We start from the raw sequence: 22341 nt of genomic DNA on the forward strand, positions 1-22341 counted from the left end.
TCTGAGCTGTGATCTTAAGCTATGGGTATCCAAATCCAGTTTTCAAGCTATATAATGCATGGAGTCCAAAAGAAATCAGAAAGGAATGACACGTGGAGAGGATGGGGAAGAATTGTCTGGGTGGTGGGACCTTGCATGGATGATGCAGTGTGTTTAGTGGAAGATGCATTTTGGATTCCTTCTTTAAGTTTTCCATGAACATGGCAGTGTTCAGATACAGCTCTCTCTATGACAGTTGCCCATTTACTGATAAATAGGGTCCAGTGACTGCCATTCTGATGGACTCTTACTGCTTCTGACAGTGTTTTCTGAGGTGCTGGCATCACAAAGCATAAACAACACTCCAAAGCCTAAATAATTTGGAAAATCCCATTTCTTGTACTTCATTTGTCTGCTCCTCTGTTGCTTAACCAGTGACCTAATAATCCTGTGCATGTGTTTAGACTGCAGGTTTCCAGAGCCAAAGAACAATAACAAAGAAATGACGTTGACAAATTCCCAGGATTTTCAAACAATTATGCCCATCATGCATACACACAGTTGCAGCCTATTTTTCTCTCGAATAACTGATTTTATTTACAAGGTTTTCTAATCCCAGTTTGTCTCTGCCTTTACATTTCTTTGCCATATTTAGTATCAGAAATTGAAAGCACTCTTGTCCAGGGGTGATTTTAGTATGCAGCCAGGTGAGCATGGGCATGCAGTTGTCATAACTTAGGGACTGGCAGTTTCTGGTTTATTTATTTTTATTTTCTGGCTCTGCTTCGTGGCTGCAGCAGGAGTTGTGTTGTGTTGTGTTGGTTAAACTGTGTTATCACCACATCTCTGAGCTCCATCGAGGATGTGTAAATGAAGTCAGCATGATGCAGGCAGAGCTGGCAGATGATCTGCCTTGCAGCTCTGGGCAGCAAGAGTAGGCTTGCCCTGCAATATCACTTCATTTAAGTGGTTTCTTTACCCCTCTGCCTGAATCTGGACAGAATGAAATTCCCACTGTCTGGTTTTCCGTGAGCTGCTCCTCAGCTTCTGCTTCCAGGTTTGGTGGGAAAAAAGCCAGCTATGGCCAAAGGACTGTTGTACCATTCCAGCGAGGAAATAGTTAAATATAATTTCAATGTGTCATTTACATTTGAGCCTAACGAGATTATAACTGGAGCTGTGTGAAAATGACTTTTTGGTGCTATTTTCACATAAACTGACTATTTATTTATTTATTTTGTTCTGGGGTTATTTCACACCCCAAGGGTTTCATTTTTGTTGGTTGTTTTATTAATGTAAAAATACTCATTTTCACACCCAAATGTGTGATTATTTAAAATGCTGCTTCTATTCATTGTGCACTGACTTGCAACCTAAAGGCAAATATTCAAATGTCTGGAGCTTGATAACTCCATGGTGGTTTTGGCTGGCTTTTTAAACTCAGAAATTGCTGGGAAGAGAAATGGGCAGTAAGTAATTCAAAGAGGGATAAGGGCTGCATTCCCATGGCTGCCTCTCAGCATCCAGGGATGGGTCACAGGTTATTCCAGCACCCTCTGCAGAGTGGTGCCCTGCCTCAGCCCCATACACACCCTCTGCCAGAATGGTAATGCCAAAATGCTGGATGGAGCAAGAGCCCTCACCTCTGTGGCCCTGTGTGACTTTAAACAGCCTCTGACCCTGTCCTGCATGGAGGAGGAATGTGGATGCCATTCCTCTTTGCCATCATCTCCCTTCTCTGGGAACAGATTGGTTAAAAAACAGCTTAAAATGATTTGTTGGTTCGTTTTTTGTTGTTTCTTTTATTTTTTTTCTAAATTGGACTGATTTTTAAGTGTCTAAATGTGATGTAAAATCAGTGTCCAGGGCTCTGCATTTTGTAATAAGTGAATGTTTTGCTGATTTCTTGCAAGAATATCTGCAACCACACCAATTTGCATGCCTGTATGTGTGTTAGATTGCTGGCAAAGAAATGCTGAATGCTGATAATTGTATACTGGTTTTCAAGCCTGATTTAAGTAATTTTGATTTTTAATTCATTCTGTGCTTCCTTTTTATTTCTGCACATGTGTAGCAATGTCCTGTAATGTTGTTGCCTAAAATAAGTAGTAAGAAATGAAGTTGAGATGGCCGCTGCAAAGGGAAAATGACATTTTTTTCCTTTGATCTTTTTTTTTCCCCAGTAAAAGAATAAGTCTCTGTATACAGAATGCTCAGAAAATATTGCATTCACTATCTTGCTTCTAATTTATATACACAAACCAGCATGGCTGTGAGGGGCCTACAAAGCTCAGAAATGTGATATTTAGAAGTTCTGCACAAGAATATTTTTGTTCTTGAGGAGCACTGAGCAGCCAGCACCTCTTGTGCTTTGGCATCCAATTGTGTGAAATCCTGGTGGAGATCCTGCAGCCAAGTTGTGTTAGGAGATGAAGAAACCTCTGCCCATGTGTTGAGGAAAAGGAAGAAAATGCAGGGATCTATACAAATAATGTTGGTTCTGTGTGATAAACCCAGGGTGTTTGTTCTGTTCTTCCTTCAGTGAAATACTTGGTCATGGATGGATCAGCAGTGCTGGAAATTTTATTTTCACCATGTGTCTGTGAACACCCTAGCAAATTATTAAAAGTTTTGGTTTTCTGGTTTCTTTTGATTAGGAATCTGAGAAAAAGGGGCTGATTGAGAGGATCCACATGGTCCAGGAGATCATCATAGCTGTTCAAAGCATCCTGGAAGAAATAGCATCATTTGGAGAGAGGATTAAAAAGTAAGTAATAACCTTTTCTTGCTTGACCATGACTTGATATGAAGCAGAGCCAGGAGGATCAAGGTGGAGTAATTGTCTTGCTCCAAAAATGACTGAAAGGTGCAGCAGGCTAAGCTGGCCAGTCCCACCACTGCTTCTTCTCTTACAGTCTTTTATTCCAAAACACCTTTGCAGAGCACAGAGAAGAGGAGAAGCAGTGTTCCTTACTGATGTAGCTTTCATGTTTGCCTGAATTTTGCCTGTTTGTGATGGGGTGGGGAGTCATGGATGCCACAGATGCTGCTCAAAGATGTGGTCACAGAAGCATCAGGCCTTTCTGCTCAGTCCCATCACAGAAAGTGGGTGCTGGTAGTCAGTGTTGCCTTTCCCACGCCCTCCCCATCCTGACCTGGCTGTTGGGTCACCAGTCACTGTGTCCCTGGCCAGCACATTGATCTTCTTCTGCCTTTGCCATTTTGAGCTGTCTGCTTCCTGCTGGTGCTGCGAGGAAGCCCCTCATGGCAGGGGGGGACACACAGAGAATATTCCTGACCTTACAAAGGAGGGAGGTGAAGAGCCTAAAAAAAATAGAAAAAAAAATCCCACAGACAAACACACACAAACCTTTTATAACTCAGCCTTTATTGGAGCTTAATTGATCCATATTGTTGTCTGTTTTGAACACAAAGTGATGGTTTGTGACCGAGCCTCACTTTAATGAGGAGCTGGGTTCAAGCTAAAAATACAGCAACCACATGTGCAGTGGTGCCACGCTGGACACCCCAGCTGGGGTGGAAGTGGCCCAAAGATGTATTCCAGTCTATGAACAGGGCACTGTTCTGCCCAGCTGCATGGCAGGAAGACTCCAAGCACTTAAACACTATTAATTCTTGCATTCATTTTGCTAACAATGGTCTTAAAGAACACGTTGGGTATTAATGTGGACGCCCGATGTGATTTCAGAAGGATTCTGTTGTAGCTCGGCAGTGATGTGCCATTAAAAAATTGCTATCAAAGTTTTTTTTGTAAGTGACAGACTGAATTGTGCTACAGTTTCCGTCTGTCACTCCAGTTACACAATCACAGGGAGTTTTCATAGTTTAACTCAATTGAGCTGTTTTGCTATTTTTTTTTTTTTTTGCTTTAACTTAAGCTACATTGATTGATAATGATGGGTCCTCTCCCACCTATTTTTACTTAATATTTAATACGTCTGTTGAAGCTTAAATGTAATTCTTCAAGCGTCCTATTAATTTTATCTGTCAAGGGAAGTTTGTCTTATTTTATAGCCTGATAAGTGGTCCAGATTCATTCTCTCTTCTTCCTACTCCCCATCATTGTGATATGATGAAGTTAGCAGGCAGATTGTGTGAAACAGAGATGCCCAGATCCATAAATCCTCCTGTGGACTAGCAGGCATCCTTGTAGTCCAGGTATCTCAGCATTTGGTGCAGGGCATAGGGTTATGTCTTACAACAGCACAGGGGGAACAAAGTAATTCCAAAGATGTGTTAGCAGTGGCTTCTCACCTTCAATCCGTCATTGACTTGCAGATGAGAGGTCTGAGTGAAATAAAATCCTGTTTTTCACTACAATGTGGCCAAAGTTTGAAATGCTGTAGTAACTGAGCCTTTCAGGAGTGCTCCTCTTGGGAAAGATCCGATGTTGGAATGCAGAAGCTTGGGCTGCTGCTGGTTTATTACAGCCTATCCAAGCCAGCATCCTAAACTCAGTGTAGTAAAGAATTGCTGGAAATGTAAAGATATAGGACAAAATGTATATATATGTAGACAGATTTTTATAGAATATTATGGCCCTAACATTATGCAGAGAAATTACTCGAACCGCTCTTTCACAGTTTGGCATCATAATCAATCCAATACAAGTTATTTGCTGGGGTTGGCTCTGGCTACCTGCCACAGCTGTGTTGTGCCCTGGACACACACCTTGTGTCACCCACTGTGATCCAGTGGAGCTGGCTCACCCTGTCTCCAGATCAGAGTATCTGCTCATGCATAATGGAGAGCTGAGTGGCCAGCAGGGATGTGTAACAAGTGCCACACATAGAAGAAGAAACAAAAACAACTCACTCACATGCCTAACACCTTCACTGAGTTCCCCAGGGCTCCTCTTCTCTTTCCTTATCATGATATCTGCCTCTCATGTATCTTCCTTAATCCATTCTATCATCCTGACGTAGGAGTCTACTTATCCACCTTCCAAAGGGCCTGCAATTTACAGCGTCTGACTGCACCAAGCACTGCAAAGGGGTCATTAAATTATTATTGGGTAGCAGAGCACAGACAGTGTCCAAGAACAGAAATGTTGAGAGGGATTGTGGTTTTTTTTCTTACAGTACATTCAACTGGACGGTGCCTTTCCTCTCTGTCCTGGCCTGCTTGGTCCTGGCAGCAGCAACAGTTATTTTGTATTTTATACCACTGAGGTACATTGTTTTAATCTGGGGTAAGTACTCCACTGTGTCTCATTTGTATGAGATAAATACAGTATATGTCTACAGAGTGAAATCAAACAAGCTTTAAATGACCTGTTACACAGACAAACAAGTGCTGTTGCTTAGAGGTGAATAAAGATGTTATGAACTTTTTAAAATTACCATTTCTCCCCCCTGGGTTATCCGATAATTTGCTTTTCTTAGGGTTCTTTATAAGTTTCCAACAGCACCACAAGAAGAGCATTAGCCTGGATAAGCTACTTTCAGTGTTATTATTCTTCTGCAGGAAAGTAATTAGCTTCCTGGTGCTGGAGCCCTCCAGCTGGGAAATGGTAGGAAGTGGACAAGATGTGTTTGCAGAGCTGGACCATGTGGATTTGGACCCTGGGAGCCTTTTGGGTCTGAGTATCCTGGCAGTCAGGACAGGCTGTGCCCAGTGGGACACACTGAGCATCTCCTTTTGTCGTGGGTCAGAAAGTATTCGTATGAAGATGCATAAAGAGGAGCTTTTAAAAAGTAAAACTTTCCTGGTGGCATTATGAAGAAATGTGAGGTCATCTTTCACAGAAGGAGATGGCATTCAAGGGCATAGGACTAAGAGGAGTGGCTTTAAACAGCAAGAGGGCAGGTTTAGATTAGATATCAGGAAGAAATTCTTTCTTGTGAGGGTGGTGAGGCTCACAGAGAAGCTGTGGCAGCCCCATCCTTGGAAGTGTCCAAGGCTTGGTTGGACAGGGCTTGGAACAACATGGTCTAGTGGAAGGTGTCCTGCCTGTGGCAGGGGGCTGGACTGAGATGGTTTTTAAAACTCCCTTCAAACGATTCCATGATTCCAGGTGCTGAAGGCTTTCTACTTTTCTCCTGTCTTATTTAAGGTGCTAACTTTTATCTCAGCCTTGAGGTAGAAAGGTGTGGAGAGCACAGTGCAGGTAAATCCTCCCTGACCTGCAGAAGCTCAGCCCTGGTGTGGCTCTGAGCTGTGGGGACCCCCTGTGACCCCTGGGCTGAGCCATCAGCTGCTGGCTTGGGTGTAGAAAAGGGAGGGAATGAGAAGGTGGCATTAAAAAAAAAGCCATTCTTGGGCAACAGCCACAAAGAAATAAAGGATTAAATCAAACAAAAGAAAGGGCAGAAAGAAAGGGGAGAAATTGCTGGGAGTAAAAAGTTCAGTAACAAAATATTGTTGTTCCTGTATGGAAGACATGGTGAGTACATGAAAACTATACATCCATTCAACATCATCTAGAGTGACAGGGCCTTCAAATATGATACATGTTAAACAACTACCCTGTGGCAAGGCCTCAAAAGACCTTATGGTATTTTCTGTTTTTTAAAAATCAGGTACACAGAAAATTGTGTTGTCATTTTGCTACAAGTATATGGCTTAAAAGCTGAATCTCAGATGTGAAGCAGGTACATTTCAGGGAGAGGAGAAGGCTGGAGCAGCCATCACATTTGAAATCACTTTCAGGGAAACCACTATGAGGTTTTGGACAGGGGCATGATGGAATTGAATGCTGTATTATGATCCTCAGAGGCAACCAACATTTGAATTTTTTTGCTATTCTTTAAAATGGGTTAGCTGATTTTCTTCACCTAGAAGACCTCAAGAGAGGCAAGAGAAGACCTTATGAACTTCACATTAATATGATCATTACTCTCCCATGGATCTTCTGTCCAGATTAGGGACCTCCTCTGCCAACTGCAGCTTTACTAGGTCCATGGAGATGGACTGCTATTGCTGCAGTTCATAAGCCTAATTTTTTACACAAAGATCAAACTAAAGCAAACCTTGTGATAACGTTTTTAATTGTCACACAGCATCATAACATGGACAGTTTGGCCAGCGTGGCTCTGCAAAAAAGGGATAAGCCATGAGGGATGGGAAAGGGAAGCTTTCATTTTCTGAAGAGATGGAAGGAAAATTTTTCCTAATTATTTTCAGAGCCTTCCAATTGGTCATGTAGGGTAGCAGATTTAACAGCACGCTTGGTTTTCAGTGTGTGTATTCTCCCTATAATATCCCCCAGAATGAATTCTTGCTGCAGTCACTTTTCACCACGTTGTTGGCAGCACATGATCCTGAAAGTAGAGAAATACCTTTACCAATGATGTCCTCCACTTCCTCCAGGAAGCACTTGTGAGTGATTCCACGTGACAGGGAGCATGTGTGTGCCTTTAAGTCTGAGGCACTGTTTTCACACTAATTTTTACTTGTGAATTCCCTTTCCCTTTCTCACCTTGCCTGAACAAATTTAGAGGGAGGGAGTAGAAAAGGCTTGTATTATTTTGTTTGCCTTCATTATTTTTTTTTCTTTTTATCCTAGGCATAAATAAATTTACTAAGAAGCTTAGAAATCCCTATGCCATTGACAATAATGAGCTACTGGATTTCCTCTCCAGGGTACCATCTGATGTTCAAAAGGTATGTAATGAATGGCCACAGCCAACAGAGGCAGGGAGTGACACTGAGAGCGGCTGGGTGCTCCCTTTGGGAATACAATGCCAAAGACTTTTGAATAAGGGAGATAAGGAATCTGGGGAAAATCCACAAAAGGAGGGGGAGAGAGAGTGTTGGGAGAGAGGGGAGCCAAAATCCTTTGTCAGAAGGATAAAATGATTGAGGAAAAATTATCCTGAAAAGACCTACTTAAAAATGATCTGGAAAATCACTCAGCGCGGTTACTGAGCTATGGTTTTCGTCACCTTTCTGCTCCGGTATTTGTGCAGAGGGAGGAGAAAAATAGTCTCTTTGATAGAGATAACCATCCAAAAGGATTTGCTGAATTCTCCTCTTTCTCAAGATAGGGGGAGGAATGGGGGGAATTATTTCTGTGACATTGTGCTTGAGCTCCATGCCTCCTTTGGACAATGCCCTGCTCATCTTTTTCTTTAAAGGAAACCCTGACGTGTGTTTAAAATACTCTACAGTTGATCAGATCAATCTTCTACCATTATGGAATTATAAGTTTTAATCTAACCAGAATCTATCCTCCCTCAGTTTCAGTCAAGTCTTGTCCCTTCTCCCATTTCTTTGAAACAACAACATTGTCTTCAGCAATCTCGCCTATCTTCCTGGAAATTATTTGAACAATAAATCCTTTCGAATGTCAAGATCTGTTTATTTCTCTTGGAGGAGGGAACATAGTCTTGCTGGGTAATGAAGCCACACAATATAAAGGATTCTTTCTTTTGTTTTCACTGACTGGAATCTGTGTCCCCAGGCCCTGATCCTGATGCCCAGGATCCCTCTGACATTGTGCCTTTGTCTGTGGCATTTTCCCTGTGAGGTGCTGATTACTGGGAATAAGGGGATCACAATCTTGCCCATAGTGACTTTATGCTGTTGGAGACAGAAACTGAGTTGCTCACCTGCAGTGTTGGGTTTTCCAACCCAAGCAGGGTTGGAAAATGCTTCTTTATCTCCAGAGGCCACCAGACTGGTTGGTGGCAGCACTAATAACTGGAAAGAAATCTCACCATGGACTGGTGGGAGGGAAGAACACTAAGCAGGAACAATCATAGAGCCATTAAGCTTCAGTGTATTTTTATTTGTTGTCATTGCTCTTGTAGAGGCCACTGGATTTGCAGTGATGGTTTGCATATGCCCTTTAAATGTTTATGTTTAAAGATAAGCTGCTGCTTTTCTATTTATGCTTTATTTAACATTTACACTAACAACATTTCCTTGAGTGGTTTCTATCATATTGGAATCCTTTGAGCTCTCCAAGGGAAATGATCACCATTTTCTATGGGAGGAATGATAAAAGTTCCTTGGATGGGACAAAACTTGGAGTTTTCCACTAGCGCTGAAAATAGTGACAGCCACACACTTTAGGGACAAGTCATCCATGGAAGCTCCAAAGCCCTTCTGCCTGCTTTGTTTTACATGTTATCAATGCATTCAGCTTTTCACTGGGGTGCTGCAGTGAGTTAGAAATTACTCCTGTCTGTACAGTACCCCTTTACAACCACGTCTTGGACAAAAGACAGAGGAGGAGTGAAAAAGATGGCATTTTCAGCCAAATTTTCCACATTATTTCAGTGGGAATACTTTTGTCTCACACAACAGACAATGTGAAGATTACACCATCCTTGACAGTTTACCACATGTTTTAATCATTATATTGTATATGAATTTGTTTTGAAAGGTGGAGGTAGCTTTGTCCAGGTTCTATTTGGGAGAATACTTTCTTTTTTTGAAATTATTAAGTATTTCAGCATCCCAGGGTCTGTGTATGGTTTTGACAACTGTCATCTTACTGTCTATTGGGATCCACTTGAACTGAGACTCCTGAGAGAAGTTTATTAAACTAATAGGTTAATGCCAGAAAGATAAGAAAAACAACTCCCAAACCAAAACAAACCCAAAAAGATTTCTGAAATCAGGTAGAACCCCATGTATCTCATTAGAAAAATCTGCTTTTAATATTTTTGTTTCAAGAAATGATGCATGACTTCTCAAATCCTTCCTGCAATTAATCCCCCATGTTCCTGTGTTTAGAAAATGATTCATTACTTTTGAACCTTCCTTAGTTTCCCTGGGTTTGTCCTGGGGGAGCCATTAACACACGCTGCAGCGAGCTAGAGTTACCTAAGTGCAGACGTCATGCCTGTTTGTTTTTACAGGTGCAGCAGGCTGAATTGAAACCATCCAGCAGCTCCAGCCCCATCAGGAAGAAGCGGAGCGCGCTCTAGGATGCAGCGGGGTTTGGGAATGCAGCACCTCCCTCCCTGCACACACGTGCACACACTGCACACCCCTCCCCTCCCTCTTGCTGCAGAACAACACTAGAGACACTGCCACGGACTTTCTCTTTCTTGGAAGATGTGGTTTTTTGATAAACACCTATCTTGGGTTTCTTTTCTGGGTTGTCGTTTTGGCACGAGTCCCAAAAAAAGAGCAAGGTGAAACGTGAATTATTTTGTGGGATGGGGAGGAGAATGGAAGAGGATGGTGCAACTGCACCTTTTATTTTATCTTTTTATATTCCCCCCTTTGATTGCAGAGACAAGGCTGGATGTGGCAGCACTCCCTGTGTTATGTAGGAAGAGATAATTCTGCTTAGTGTAGCAGATCAGCCGAGCTGATGTGAGGAGATGCTCTGAACCAGTTTTTAACATATCCAACAGATTTACATTAAGATATGAAAGCTATTCTTTTCTGAGTTAAATCACTGTGCCTAGAAAGGTTTAAGCTCTGAATTAACGAGTCTTTGATACCCATCTTCTGTTCAAGCAGTGTACATTTTAAAAAGTTTTTTATCATAATTAGCAGAAAGAGCTAGGAGCTCCAACAGTATCTCAATATTTCATCCAGCACTTGTGGGTTTTCCTTTTTCCTTTTTTTTTATTCCTTTTTTTTTTAAAGCCCAGCCTGTGGTTAACTCTTTGTATACTGGAATCATCGGAGATCCATTGCTGGCAATGGATGCATGAAAACCTTATGCCATGAAAGGATTAAGAGAAAAGGCTAACTCAGTGACCTGAAAAGACACTGTTGGCTTGCCTTTTATAATTCCATCTCATCAGATATTTTCAGCATAGCTGTTGTTTTCCTGTCTAAATCCAGAGGGGTCAACACTACAGATCCAAGAGGAAAAGAAAAACCAACACTTTATAGCCTTAAAGAAACAAGTGCTTGTGCAGAAAGAGAGCACATGCCCAAAGAAGTGGTTGTGCAATAGGGTGCAGGCTTTGGTCCACCACTGATGTCTTCTTGCAGTCTTTCTGGTGGTTCACAAGGAGAGGACCCAAAAGTAAAGTCGAGTGGAAACAGCAATGGAAAGACAGAAGAAAGGACCCCATTTTGTGTTCTGTGGAGAATGTGATTTTTTGCTTGCTTACTAATCTTTTAGCAATTGTGCATTTGCTTTATGTATTTCAGAAAATGAGCATTAGTCAGGTTGTTTGACTGGGGAAATTGAAACAGAATCATGTGTAAAACCTGCTTAATTTTGCTGATACTGCAGCCCTCGGTCCTTTAGGTGCTGTGGGACATCTTGGGAGTGATTTGTCACCACAAGTCATTGGCAGCACGAGAGCTGGATTTGTTGCTCATGATTCCCAGGCGGGGATTACCACCAGCATTCCCTGGGGTAGTTTACAGTACAAAGAAATGCAGAAACCTGAGAGATAGGATTCTTTTTTACAAAAAAAAAGAAAAAAAAAGAAAAAAAGGGTTTTGAAAGTCATCTAATAAAAGGTAGAATGGTTAAAACCTTTCTTATGGATTTGTGATCCAGATGGAGTTGTGTGTGGTTCCATATCACAATCTTGTGGGCTTGTTCCAGGAATTTGAAGGAGGAAAACTAACAGCAGACTATCTTCCACTGGGTTATTAGGCAGATTCAGTAGTTTTTCATAAGTTTATTTTTCGAAGTCCCACTGTGCCTTTGAATAAGGACAGGCACATTTTCATATACTTGATTGGCTAAAGAATGTATTTTGCTTATGCAAAGCTGTGTGTAGCTGCAAATGGAAGGATTGAGGAAAGATTATCCCGGTTTAAAAAGCCACAAAAATGCCTCTTTGTTTGCACGTGTGCTTGTGTACCCATGCATATACAGAGTTGTGTATAAAGAGTACATGTATAATGTATTTATAGGCGAGTGTGTGGGGGAAAATGGGTGAATATACAGATTTAAAAACCTTGAAAATGTTTATGAAAAATGCCAAAGATTCTAAAGCTTATCATCTCGCGTCTGTTCTTCTTCATTTTGTATCTTTCCCGGCATGTCTCTCTGGCTGAGCCAGATCTCTGCATGATTTGATTTACTTCAACTTAATGAAGCTGGTTGGAAAGAGCCTTGTAGAAATTACAAAATCTCCAGTAAATCTCCTTCTTGTACATACAATAGATGTCCACGGAACCCTTTTGTTAAACCAGTTTCTCAATCTTCTCTGTAAACAATGCCTCATTGTCTCGCTTCAAACTATCATCTGGTTTATCATACTGTAATCTTGTCATTTTGTAAGGACCAAAGTCAGGCATATTTAAGCAGGCGTGTGGGATCTGATCGTTGATTTGAGTGAAAACATTCAACTGCAGGAAAAACTGTTTATTTATTCAGAAATTCAGATTGATACTTTAATACTTCGGAGGGTTTTTCTGTAGGTTTTTCCATGTGGAACTGATTTCTGTTCAGGAGACAGGGTGATATCTTTTTATTCTTTTTTTTTTTTTTTTTTTGGTGTAGATATGTTGGGTTTCAGAATAATTTGTGTTAATTGTTTTGCTGGAGACATACCAAATGAAGGGATTTGGATGGTCCAGTACCTATATATGTTGTGATGAGCTCTTTGTTTTGATAAATGCTGTTTGAAATGCAATAAACATTTGAGGTTAAGCTGATGCTTTTAATTTTTCTGGATTAGGAGATGTGTTTCACATTCTTTGCAAAATGCTGTGCTGTAATATTTAGTATCTGACTAGGTAAGCAAGGACATCCCCTGGCAGTGCAGTGTAACCATTCACACTGGAGTTTGTTTGGAGTAAGGATTATAAGTGCATCTCCTTCTGCAGCAGGGAATGAGGTAAAGCCTCATCTCACCTGCCTACAACTCTTTAGTGGGGTTTCCTAGGCTCCGCTTCAAGGAAAGGAGGGTTATGTATTCTTGCTGCACAGTCCACTTACCAAACTCTATATTCAGATTTGTCATGAGATTCTTGAAGCAAGACTATCTCTCTGTGTCCGTTTCCCCATGCTAATTATCAGATTTTGCATTTTTAATCTATTTAATGTATAGCATAGAAATTAAAAAATTACATTTTTACTTCAAGGTGCTTGTTTCAGGGCATTTGCATTCTAAAGTCTCTAAGACCAGAAGCCTTTATAAGTTCCAGTCTAACTTTGGGTCTTCTGGATTGTACAATCATGGAGATATGGGAATGTGAAGCATGCCCACTGACTGAACAGTGTGTAGATAACTGGGTCTGACATGTATGTGCAAATTCAATATTTACATTTGCCCAAACATAAGGTGCTGCTGAAGGTTTGGTTTTTTGGAATATTCATGAATAACACTGAGGACTTGGCTTCCCTATGGATCATTGTTAGTAAAAGTCAATCACCGAAACACACCTTGTGGGAAGCAAGCAAATAACTGAGTACAGCACAGCTGGAAATGCCATACACCTTTCCTTTTTCTCTGCTTGAAAAGCTCTGATTTTAACCTTCAGCCACAGCTCTGCTTCCCCCTTAGTCACCTCCTGAGCCACCCCTGAAGCAGAGGAGAGCCCAGGCTTTGTCCTGCTGCCCAGGGATCCCACAGGAGCACACCAGCATCCCCGTGCATGGCTCTCCCCATGGAATTAAACTGGCTGCTGCCAATTCCCTGCCTGGGGTAAGAGTACAGCAACTCCCTGAGCTGGGCTGTCCCACTAGAAAACAGAGCCTTGCCATTTAATTTCCTGTGCTCTATATGGGGCTATGTTTTATTTTATGTTTTTAATTTGGAGGGCCTGATTCTGCAGGCATTACCACAAGTGGAACTGGAGTTATTTTCCCATCAGACCAGTAGGTTCACACCAGGAAGGAATTTGGTTCCTCTGATACCTTAATTGAAAAATTGACAAAATGCATTCAAACCAAACCTTAACCTTTAGATTTTCCATCTTTTAACTAAGCTGATAGAATGTTTTGGAAATGGAAGCTTTAGAGACTATAGCATGTGTTAGTAGTGAATCCTGTTCTATTTTAATGTTGTGTGTTGTTTTATCTGTAAGGCACCATGTGTCAGGGCCCTGGTGCATCCATCCCTGTAAATCTCACAGAGGCCTGATAAGAATACCTGCTCCTCTGCATCCTGAGAGTTACCATTCAGAAGGAAGCTGAGATACTCCGAATTATTGTTGGTTTGTTGCAGATAAAGTGTTTTAATCATTCTCTAATTTGGGTAAATTAAGCCATGTGAAATATGATGTTGGGAAAAAGTATCTGCCTGCGAGTTTATCAGAGGGGAAGACCCTCAGCAGTAACTGAGTAATTCAAGGTAAACGTGAGCAAAGGATATATGTATGATTAATGTAAATATTCACCAGCATTTAGAAATATTGTTGGAGTGAAAAAAAAAGTCTCTTGACATTACAGCATTTTCAATCTACTTTTCTCTGTGATGCTTTGACTGAGAACAACAGAACATTTCAAGAGAATTTAGAGGGTCATTTTGTTTTGCATAAAAGTTGTGCTCATCTGACATAAATCATGAAACTGAGCATGGGGAAGCAGGAGATGGCATCCAGGTCTCAGTGTTTGCAACAGCACCAGCACCTGGGCAGGCACGAGTTCAAATTCTCAGCGTGGCTTTAACCTGAGGGCTGGAGATTCTTGTTAAATTTTACTGAACAAACGTTGCCAGTCGGTTCCTGCGTGTTGGATTGAACACCTGCAAATTCCCTCTTGGCTGAGCATGATGGTGTGCCTCTTGCAGGGGAGGAGAGTAAGAGCTGGAGACTTGCTGGTGTAAAATTTGTGCTGGTGTCCTAGAGCAACCAGCATCTAAACTCTTGAGGACTTCTTGCAGAAGGAAGGTAGGGCAGTCTCCTGGACTGGGCACATACATCTGGTTCTGGGTCTTACAGGGTCAGGTTTATATGGTCAACATATCTGGCCTCTCACTCTTAATCATTGAATGGATGGATGGGTTTGGGTAGGGAGCCTGTGCTAGGTAATGCTTCCCCAGGGAACCTAGGGGCTGCTGAGCTGGGGATCTCTCCTCCAGGCTGGATTTCTTGTGATCAGACTTTCAGCAGATGAAAGAATGAATGTTTTTTGCTGTTGATCTCTGCATTTTGGTAAGTTGCTCTTATGGTGGGATAAAACATTAAATATTGAGCTGTCATCTGCAAATTGAAGGTGATAAAACCCTAAGAACTTGGGCCTGCCACTTCCAAATGCATGATCAGCCTCAGTTCCCCTTCAGTCCCAAAGGATCCAAATGCCTTCACGACAGTGCAAAGTCTGCTCACCAGCCTTCAGAGATGCCGGTGAATACTTCAATTCCACACTCAGTACTGGTAAGTGAATATAAGGGTGAGGATCTTAGTGACACAACTCTTTATTCCTACCCTGGGTATTTTTTTTTCAATGAGATCACATGAAAAGAAACAAACCAAATTATTTCTATTTCTTGAGCAAATGCTGCTACTTCTATCCTAGCTGCTGTGTGTGGAATATGGGATTTGACTGGTCTTGGATCTCACTATCATGATACCTTGGGTTTTAGCTTTCTATTTTTTTTTTTTTTGATTTTGTGCTGCTTTGGTGTGTGGGTCTGGATTTCATATAGGGGGAGAGTAAGGTTTGGGTTTTCATAAATAGGGATAGGGAAATTGATTTTATGGGCCTGTATCTGTACACATATAAACCACATATTTTTCACTTGCTCAGTACTGCCACCTCCCAAAGTAAAGAATATCTCTCATCCTCATTTTCAAGAGGAGATGCGCAGTGGTAAGAGCATATGTTCCTACAGACAAAAAAAGCCTGTTCGATTCAGTGACTTGTGTGCTAAATTTTGCTTTGATCATGGCTGTCTGCTTTCTCCCTCCATCTTCTGTCTGCCCATGGTCGGCTTATTCCAAAGTGAGTATCTGAAACCACACAGCAGCTACAACCTGGGAAGAAGGGCTGGGAGGGGGGTGAAGTCTCCCTCCAGCCCTGGCAATAGACGACTTTTCTGAAAGTCAATGCCATTCCCTTGCATTTATCACTGCCACTCTTGCTCTGCATATTTTTGGTATTCGCCATGCATTGTTAGCAGTGATTGTCATGTAATTAAATCACTGCTCATCACAAGAGCCTATTTTTATGCTGAGATAAGCATCAGAAGTCTGCTGCAGCGTCCCCCAGATCAATAAAGATGTTCCCTGTAGGATTACAAATAGTCTGGGGTTGTACAGGGCACTAGAATTAATTAGGAATGATTTCTCTTTTTCTTTTTTCTTTCAATACATTTTTAATTGTTTATCCATTTTCGATGGGCTTGTTTTTAACTCTACTGTGATGGCCCAGATGCTTCTGTTCAGACCTTTTCAGTAGGATATGATACCAATTTGGGCAGTACCATTTGATGTAAGCAGTCACAATTATCATCATCTTTCCATAGCCATGTGTGACTGTTGCTTCAAAATATGTTTTTGAGTGAGGTGTTTGTATCTCAGGCTTTGCGCTTGAGATTGCAGTTAAATGGGTTTATTAAATGATTGAACTTTGAGATCGAAGCACAATGAGTAACCTTCAGGTGCAACCCTGAAGATTTTTGTGTTTTGATCAGAAGGCCAGAGGGCAAGTGGAGAAACTTGAGCCATTTGCCCATGGTCACAGAGCAGGTATGTGGCAGAAAAAGCAGCCTGGATTATTTTGATTTAGGCTTTCCTAGTCTCAGCTGTCCACTTTCCTTTGCATTGTTTTTACATTTTGTCCTGCTTATGGGGCAAAATGGTTGTGCCACCCTCCTGTGATCCATAGGAGCTGTGGGGTGTGAGACAGAAGCTTCCATAAGCAGAGTGGGAATGTCCATGAATGGATGAGGAATAGGAAAGTGAAAGTCTTCTTTTTCCCTCCCCTTAAGTCAAACAGCTGAGTGGCTTGTCCTTCTGATCCAGCATCATCAGAAATAGAAACAACTTCCTCTGTGCTGGTGAGAGTGTTTGCCCTCTCTAAAGCACAGGGAAAAAGTAGATTCCTTTCAGGGAACAGAAGCAGTTTCAGGATTCCTGTAGGTAAATATAACCACTGCCCTGCATGAAAAAGCAATGAACAGTTGAGGTTTTGCACTTGCATTGCTGTACTGAAGTGGTGTTCTTCATGAGCTGCACCTGAAGTGCACTGGAATTAAATGCCTGTGGAGCTCAAAGGTTTTGGATCAGTCTTCAAAACTCTGTGAAAGGGATAAACAGTGGCCAAATTTGCTGCTGATAAACTGGGTGCCCCTAATGCTGTGAGGATGGTGATGCCCTGAAAGAGGACTCCTTACAGTAACACAATGTTCCATGGAAATGATTCTGCTAGTGTTAGGATCAGGAGATCCCATGCAGAGATCCAGTACAGGAGAGAGCAAATATTTTACTTTAGACCCATTAAGACCCAAACTATGTGGGTTTACTGCATCACAAACCAGCAGAAAGTGCCTGTGCACAGAGCATGATGTGATGCAGCTCCTGTCAGACAGCCAAAACCCATCTGCCCAAGGTTGGCAGGGGGCATCACAGTAGATCTGGCAGCTTCTGAGCATCTCTAGGTTAAAAGCTTGCTGAGAACACTCTGCATGAACCTCTTTTCATGGAATCATTCAGGAAAGGGCTCCTGCACAGGTAACATTCTGCAGCAGTGGCTTGTTCTGTCCTCCCCAGCATCATTGAGCACTAATAGTAGAAAGGGCACCATTGTTCCCCTTGTGCCAGCAGAGCCTGGGTGATTCCAGCACTTGTTCCTGGCTCACCCCATGCAACAGAAAATTCAGTTTTACCCCTTTTCCACTTGCTAGCTCCCTCCTTCCCCAGAGGGGAGGGGTTCTGGGGGATTTTTTTTGTCCCCTGAAGCTCTGCAGGGCTGCTGCCCACCAGAGGCAGTGCCCAGGGGTGCAAGGTGTGAAAGTGCTTGGAAAGTGAGGGGTCTGTGGGGTGAGATTTTGGCAACTTTTCTATTGCACATGCTGAGTGTTAGGCTTCTTCGCAAAATTATTTTCTGTTTTCTCACATGTTCAGCCATTTCCATCATCCCAGTGTGACGTGGATTAAGGTGATTCAAAACAGGACATTCCTATAAAAGCCTCAGAAATTTTTATGAGAAATAATTCTTCTTATTGCCAGATTGTAAAGTGAGTTTGTCGATTTTTTACTCTTATTATTAGAGTTCAGGTGTATGAGATAAATTTAACATTGTCATACATTTTTTGGGGAATGGTCGGCATCCATGCTACACCGAAATGCTTGATGCCATGGAAAACTGGATGACTTAACCGGAGGGGGAAGTATACTGAGATTTTCAGTGGGCATGTGCCTTAAATTCAGTGAGCACCATTCCAGTCCTGCTGAAGTCAATGCTGTTATTCTGAATTCAGCCCTGGACACCCTTGCTGAGCGGTGACCTTTGTGGCAGTTGCATGGTCGCCTCACAGATAATTTGCAAATTGTGCAAGTGTGTCTGGTATGGTGCTAATTCACTGGCAAGGTCTGGGTACACAGATGCCACACTCTGCTCCAGGGGTGCTCCAGCCATGCCCAGCAGCCACTGTGGAGGTTTGATTTCTATGCAGCATGTCAGGGATATCTGATGGATGGGCTCAGCCTCCCTTTCACGTGTTTAGAGATCTCCAGCCAGGCCAGAATTTGCCAGATGACCACAGTGGGGAAGGCATCAGAAATATTTCCGTAAATATAGCCCCTCCACACCCCAAAAAATTTATCTAGTTTGTGCATGGGTGTTACACAACCCTTGTTCAGGGCTACAGGAAGTGGCTGGACATTATCTGTCCTGTATTCCGGCTGGGTTTATTTTGGGGTGGTCAGAAAGGAAATCTTAGTGGAGAGGTGGGTGGAATGTTTTTGTTGAACTGATGTGAAAAAGAAAAATACCTGGCCATTTGAAAGGGTTTGAACTCTTAGCATAAGGCTCTGTGAGATGGATGAATGGTCAGAGGGAGGTGACGGGCGGGTCAGAGGTCCTGTGGCATAACTCATCACTGTGAGAAATCCCTGTCTCCCAGTGAAAGTCTAAGGACTGGCTGGCAGCAGCGTGATCTGTGGCAGCCAATTCATCAGGAGGATTTCCCGTCTGAATATGCAGATGTGTGCACAATTATTTTACCTATCTCCACAAACAGAGCCCGTGTCCCTGCGAGCAGAAATAAATCTTGGCACTGTCCTTTGCAGGAGGCATTTTGGGTTCAGCCTGGTTGCCTGCATCCTGCAGAGTTTTGTTCAGCACAGTCCTTGCACACAGCCCGTCTCCTCTTCCCTTTCCGCTTCCCCTTCCTCCTCCTCCCATCCCACTGCAATCACTGCTGCCCAGACCCATCCTTCACTTGCACAAAACTGATTTCTGTTTATGGAGCAGCTGGCAGCAGCAAGGCTTGAGCACTGAGCGATGACTAAGAAACAAGCCCACTTTTCCCTTAGCTGTCAGGAGCTTTTAGAAATAACACCCTCCTCTGAGGAAGTCAGAATAGCAACAGGAAAATAAGTAAAACCTATTATAAAACAGTTGTCCAAGAACTTAGGCACGGCGCGGGGTAGAGATCAATATGCTGTGAAGGTTAAATCTATTTTCACACTGTGTTCTATTTCACAGTTTAATGGTGTTTTAATGTGTCTGTCACTGAGCCCCCTTCATGTTATGCAGGTAGAGGCTTTACAAAGGAGAAATAACGTTGGCTTTACAAGCTTCACAGTAACATCTTATTTACCAGCTGAGATCTGACGCTTTCCTCTCTGGAAGTACACCAGGACTATTATTTTATTTTATTTTATTTTATTTTATTTTATTTTATTTTATTTTATTTTATTTTATTTTTTATTTTAATATTTTATTTTTATATTTTATTTTATTTTTATTTTTAAATATTTTTATTATTTTAGTTTATTTTAGTTTATTTTCATTTTTATTACTGTTTTATTTTATTTACTCTTTTTTTTTTTATTTTTAGAAGCCATAACGTGGTGTTGCATTTGCAATAATTTTAGATGGCTTTTGGGGAATGCCTGTAGGGTTGGGAGCAGCAGGAGCATGTGTGTGCTTGTGTAGAAGGGACAGAAATATCTACTGCTGTTTATACAAGCTAAATACATGGAGGATATGCAGAATTCCCAGGCTTGAGTTTGCATCCAATTCACAGTAGTATATTTGAGTGCTTTAGCTTGAACTCAGCTGAGGCTGGGATGTTGGATCAGGTTTGGAAACAGCATGAAGGACAAAGTAAAGGTTCTGAGAGAGGATGGGGGAGAAGGAGGGCTGATTTCAGTGGAAAGGATGGAAGGAGAGACAGGGAGCAAAGGCAAAGAAGGAAGTGAGCTATAAAATCCAGGGTAAGTGCAGTGCTAAAGCACACAGTCATGTCCTCTGTGTTTGGGGTGAAGAAATTTATATTTCTAAGGCTCAACTCGCACTCTTTGTTTGGAAGAGGAAGGAGGAAAAAAGCCACTGTTCTGCTTTAATTATCTCTCTTGAGCTTCAGCTAGGGAAGGGAGAGGTTGGGGTATCCTGGTCCGAGGGCACTCCTGGCTCTGTGCAGCAATGGGGCAGCAGATGCTCAGGTGTGCTGACCTGCTCGGTGGGGCTGCTTTGACAATCCTCCCCCTGCCTGTGGCTGAGCCAGCAGCTGGACACTGCCCCTGGCCATTCACAGCCCCTGCAGTCTGTCAGGGCTGCACACACCTGGGCGTGCTCCACTGACAGAGCCAGGTGAGCCACAGCCCAGCAGCTCCTCTGGTTTTATCATGAGTGAATCTCGGTGCCCGTGTTTGCCACAGGGACTTGCTCCAGACATCCTCGTGCTGTGGAGCTGGGGGAGGACAACCTGCTTGCTCCAGTGGCTCCTCCTGTGTGATCTCTCTGCCATGCTTGCCCTCAGCATCCCTGGGAGAGCGTTCTCCTTTGCCTCGTTGCCTTCCCACCTCTCTCATCCTCTGCTCCCTCAGTTGCTCTTTACCCTCCTCTTCCTTTGTCTCGCAGCCAAATGAGTTAACTCAGCACAGCCTCCTGGGAGGGGTGGGCTGTGAGAGGGGAGTGCAGCAAAGGAGGAGATATCATATTAAATCTTCTTAGGAGCAACTTATTAAAATCCTCACGCTTCCCCTCAACTGGTCACTCTGCCAGAGTAAAAACCTTTGCTCTGCCCAGGTCTACTGAGGGCAGATGCTTGTTGAAGTGTGAGTTTTGAGACTTGCAGAGCATTGGCTTGGCTTAACCTGTGTATCCCACCACAGCAGAAATGTCTGCATTGTGTGTTTTGGCTTTGGTGTGCTGCCTGCTCCGAGTTCATCTCTTTCCCCCCTTCCGCTTTCCATTGTTGGAACAACAATCTTCTGCTGGACGCAGAGCTCAGCCATCCCTGTATTGTGGGGCCAAAACAAACTCTCTGCTAGCGTGTTTTCCATCCTCCACAAGTTAAAATACCAGTGCTGAGAGCAGCTGCCCTCCCAGGTGGGGAGCCTGTTGTCCGAAAATCCAACGACTGACTTCATGGGGCAAGACTTTCTCTCAAGCAATGCTGCTGAGAAATGAATTTATGTCCTTTGGAGGGCTGCAGTGGTTCCCTCCCCAACCACCGCAGCCACCAAAGTGCAGCCTGGTGAACTGAAATGTCACCAATGTTCTGTGCTGCAAGCTTGCTTTATCCGTGCTTTCCAAATGGATGGAAACCTCTGAGAAGGTCAGGGCTGGGGACAGGAAACTTTAGGGAGACACAGTCCCATAGGAGTGCCAAAAAATAGCTTCAATCCGTGTTTATGCTTCAATTTTTCAAGTCCAATGTAGTTAAGGATGGTTGTCACCCAATACCCCTTTCTCAACATCTCTAACACATTCATATTTGTCCTTGTGTGAAACGGGGAGAAAAAATATTTTCTATTTGGTAACAGAACCTGTTGTTTCAATGTTGTTTGTGTCTCTGGGTTTTAGTTTGCTTTGTTTTTTTGCACTGTCCTTTACTGTTTAAGGGTTATTTCACCTTCTCCAACCACTAGATCAAGTCCATGAGTATCTGAATTACAGCCTTGAATGTACACTTTGAAAATTCGTCCAAGTGTGGTCACCTTTCTGAAAAAAAGAACTGGATACCTGTTATGGTTTTAATATTTAAGGACCAAATTTATACAAGTATGCCACCTTAATGACAGAGATTCAGATTAAACTGGAAATTTGAGAAAGTTGTCTGATCAAGTGGCTTTGGCATTTAATTTTCATTTTTAGAAGTAAAACTTTGATGCCTTGGGCAATCCATGGCCAGGTGCCTTATGTCAGGTGTTGGGGTTTTGGAAAAGTGACAAAAGCCACACTGAAGCAGAAATGCTTCATTATTGTAAACTTTCTTTCCTGCTTCACAGAGGAGACCTAAGGAAAAGGATGCTTGATTTTTTGTCTTGCTGAAAAGACAAAAACTTTTGCAGAGGTCATTAATGCAATAATATAGTTGGTTTGAAACCTCAGATTTACTGTGG

At 42.5% G+C, this 22341-nt stretch overlaps 1 protein-coding gene across 8 annotated transcripts in view; it reads left to right on the forward strand.

Annotated features, from left to right (window-relative positions):
* Positions 1-12135, forward strand: part of MCTP2 (multiple C2 and transmembrane domain containing 2) — a 152684-nt gene extending 140549 nt beyond the window's left edge. For all 8 annotated transcript variants that reach the window (XM_064722135.1, XM_064722134.1, XM_064722136.1 and 5 more), the window contains 4 exons: positions 2637-2746; positions 5082-5191; positions 7508-7605; positions 9810-12135. In XM_064722135.1, the coding sequence (XP_064578205.1) occupies positions 2637-2746; positions 5082-5191; positions 7508-7605; positions 9810-9878 (387 nt within the window). In that variant the 3' untranslated portion in view covers positions 9879-12135. The remainder of the gene's footprint in view (positions 1-2636; positions 2747-5081; positions 5192-7507; positions 7606-9809) is intronic.
* Positions 12136-22341: the final 10206 nt, after the last annotated feature.

Source organism: Zonotrichia leucophrys, chromosome 10 (genome assembly GCF_028769735.1).
Source record: "Zonotrichia leucophrys gambelii isolate GWCS_2022_RI chromosome 10, RI_Zleu_2.0, whole genome shotgun sequence".
In the NCBI taxonomy this organism is placed as follows: Eukaryota; Metazoa; Chordata; class Aves; order Passeriformes; family Passerellidae; genus Zonotrichia; species Zonotrichia leucophrys.